Source organism: Rhinopithecus roxellana, chromosome 5, assembly GCF_007565055.1.
Source record: "Rhinopithecus roxellana isolate Shanxi Qingling chromosome 5, ASM756505v1, whole genome shotgun sequence".
Lineage (NCBI taxonomy): Eukaryota > Metazoa > Chordata > Mammalia > Primates > Cercopithecidae > Rhinopithecus > Rhinopithecus roxellana.
Window position 1 is genome coordinate 56824674 of NC_044553.1, and position 2147 is coordinate 56826820.

Below are 2147 nucleotides of genomic sequence, written 5' to 3' on the forward strand. Positions count from 1 at the left end.
TTGGAATGTAGTAAGTTATAACTTATCATTTTCTTTTCTGTGGTAAAGTTTGGTATTGTTTTCTTTTCTTAAATATTTCATATTATTTAACTCTGGACCCATCAGATCCTGTAGCTACAGCCTTTTTTTTTTTATTGTAACTTTTTTATTGGAAAACAAATATACAACTTGGAATGGATTTTGAGGCAAATTGTGCCATAAGCAGATTTTAAGTGGCTAAACAAAGTTTAAAAAGCAAGTAACAACAAAAGAAAATGTTTCTGGTACAGGACCAGCGGTACAAAAAAATAGTGTACAAGTACCCGGATAATACACCCGTTTTGCAATAGTGCAACTTTTAAGTACATATTGTTGACTGTCCATAGTCCACGCAGAGTTACAACTCCACACTTCAAAAACAACATGCTGACAGTTCCTAACGAAAACTACTTTAAAAAAGGCATAACCCAGATGTTCCCTCATTTGACCAACTCCATCTAACTTTAGATGTGCAGAAGGGCTTAGATATATCCAGAGTAAGCCACATGCAATATGTTACTTGATCAACTTTCTAAAATAAGGTTTCAGGACAATGACAGTAAGATAAAGGAAGAAAACATGGAGGAATGAAGTCCTAATTATTATACATGCATATTTTTTTGACAGTAGGGAGAAATCTTTTACAGATAAGTTACAAACAAAGAAAAGGCAAATAAACAATTTTGTACAAGAAATTTAACACATTTTGTACAAAGTCTTCAGTTTGCTGTCATCATTTGTACAAACTCTTCATAGTTTACTTGACCATCACCATCAATATCTGCTTCCCTGATCATTTCATCAACTTCTTCATCTGTTAACTTCTCTCCGAGGTTTGTCATCACATGGCGAAGTTCTGCAGCACTAATATAGCCATTGCCATCCTTATCAAACACACGGAATGCTTCTCTAATTTCTTCTTCACTGTCTGTGCCTTTCATTTTTCTTGCCGTCATTGTCAGAAATTCAGGGAAGTCAACTGTGCCATTACCATCAGCATCTACTTCATTAATCATGTCCTGTAACTCTGCTTCTGTGGGATTCTGCCCAACAGACCTCATTACAGTTCCCAATTCCTTTGTTGTTATAGTTCCATCACCATCTTTGTCAAATAGTGAAAAAGCTTCTTTGAATTCTTCAATCTGCTCTTCGGTCAGTTGGTCAGCCATGCTGCAAGTGCTACCGGTTTCCGAAACACGAGCACACAACCAGTCAGCTTGCTCGCTCCACTCGGACTCCTTTTTTTTTTTTTTTTTTTTTTTCAGACAGAATCTCACTCTGTCACCCAGGAGGGAGTGCGGGAGTGCGGTGGAGCAACTTTGGCTCACCACAATCTCCGCCTCCCAGATTCAAGTGATTCTCTTGCTTCAGCTTCCCGAGTAGCTGGGATTACAGGTGTCCATCACCACCTTGGTATTTTTTGTATTTTTAGTAGATATGGGGTTTCACCACCTTGGCCAGGTTGATCTTGAACTCCTTACCTCAGGTGATCTGTCTGCCTCAGCCTCCCAAAGAGCTGCAATTATAGGCGTGAGCTACTGTGCCTGGCCAGCTACAGCTTTTTTTAAGCCAGTTGCAATTCATTTAATAGTTATAAGATTATTTAAATTTTATTTTTCATCTTTATTTTGTAAAATTAAGTTTTTTCTTAGAAGTCCAGGAATAAACCTGTTTAAATTTTCAAACTCAATTTAATAAAGTTGCACATAATAGCTTTTAACTACCTTTTCTTCAACATCTTTATTATTTCTTCATTTATCTTTTGTCCCTAAACTTCCTATTTAAAGTAATTCAATTAAGTAATAATGCCATTTTAACTGAATTTAATTAGGCTCTTGCTCCTAATTCAGAATGCAATCTGAATGTCTTTTTGGCTACTGTATTCTCAGTACATATTAGATGCCTAAACACTAATAAATGAAAGAAAGACTGAATAGATGAATGTATGGATGAGCCAATGCAGGTTTATCTCCTTGCAGGAAGAATGAAAATTTCAAAAAATTATTTTTATATTTATTTTTAATTAGTTCCCACCTATAATCCCAGGACTTGGGAGGCTGTGGCTGAAGAATCACTTGAGTCCAGGAGTTCAAGACTAGCCTGGGCAACATAGCAAGACCCTGCCTCTG

General features: G+C 36.6%; 1 protein-coding gene across 1 annotated transcript; it reads right to left on the reverse strand.

Moving 5' to 3' along the window:
* Positions 1–307: 307 nt before the first annotated feature.
* Positions 308–1251, reverse strand: LOC104680741 (calmodulin-alpha-like). The gene has a single exon (XM_010386806.2). It carries the CDS (start codon positions 1185–1187, stop codon positions 738–740), a length of 450 nt encoding a protein of 149 aa, XP_010385108.1. The 5' UTR covers positions 1188–1251; the 3' UTR covers positions 308–737.
* Between the last annotated feature and the right edge of the window lie 896 nt (positions 1252–2147).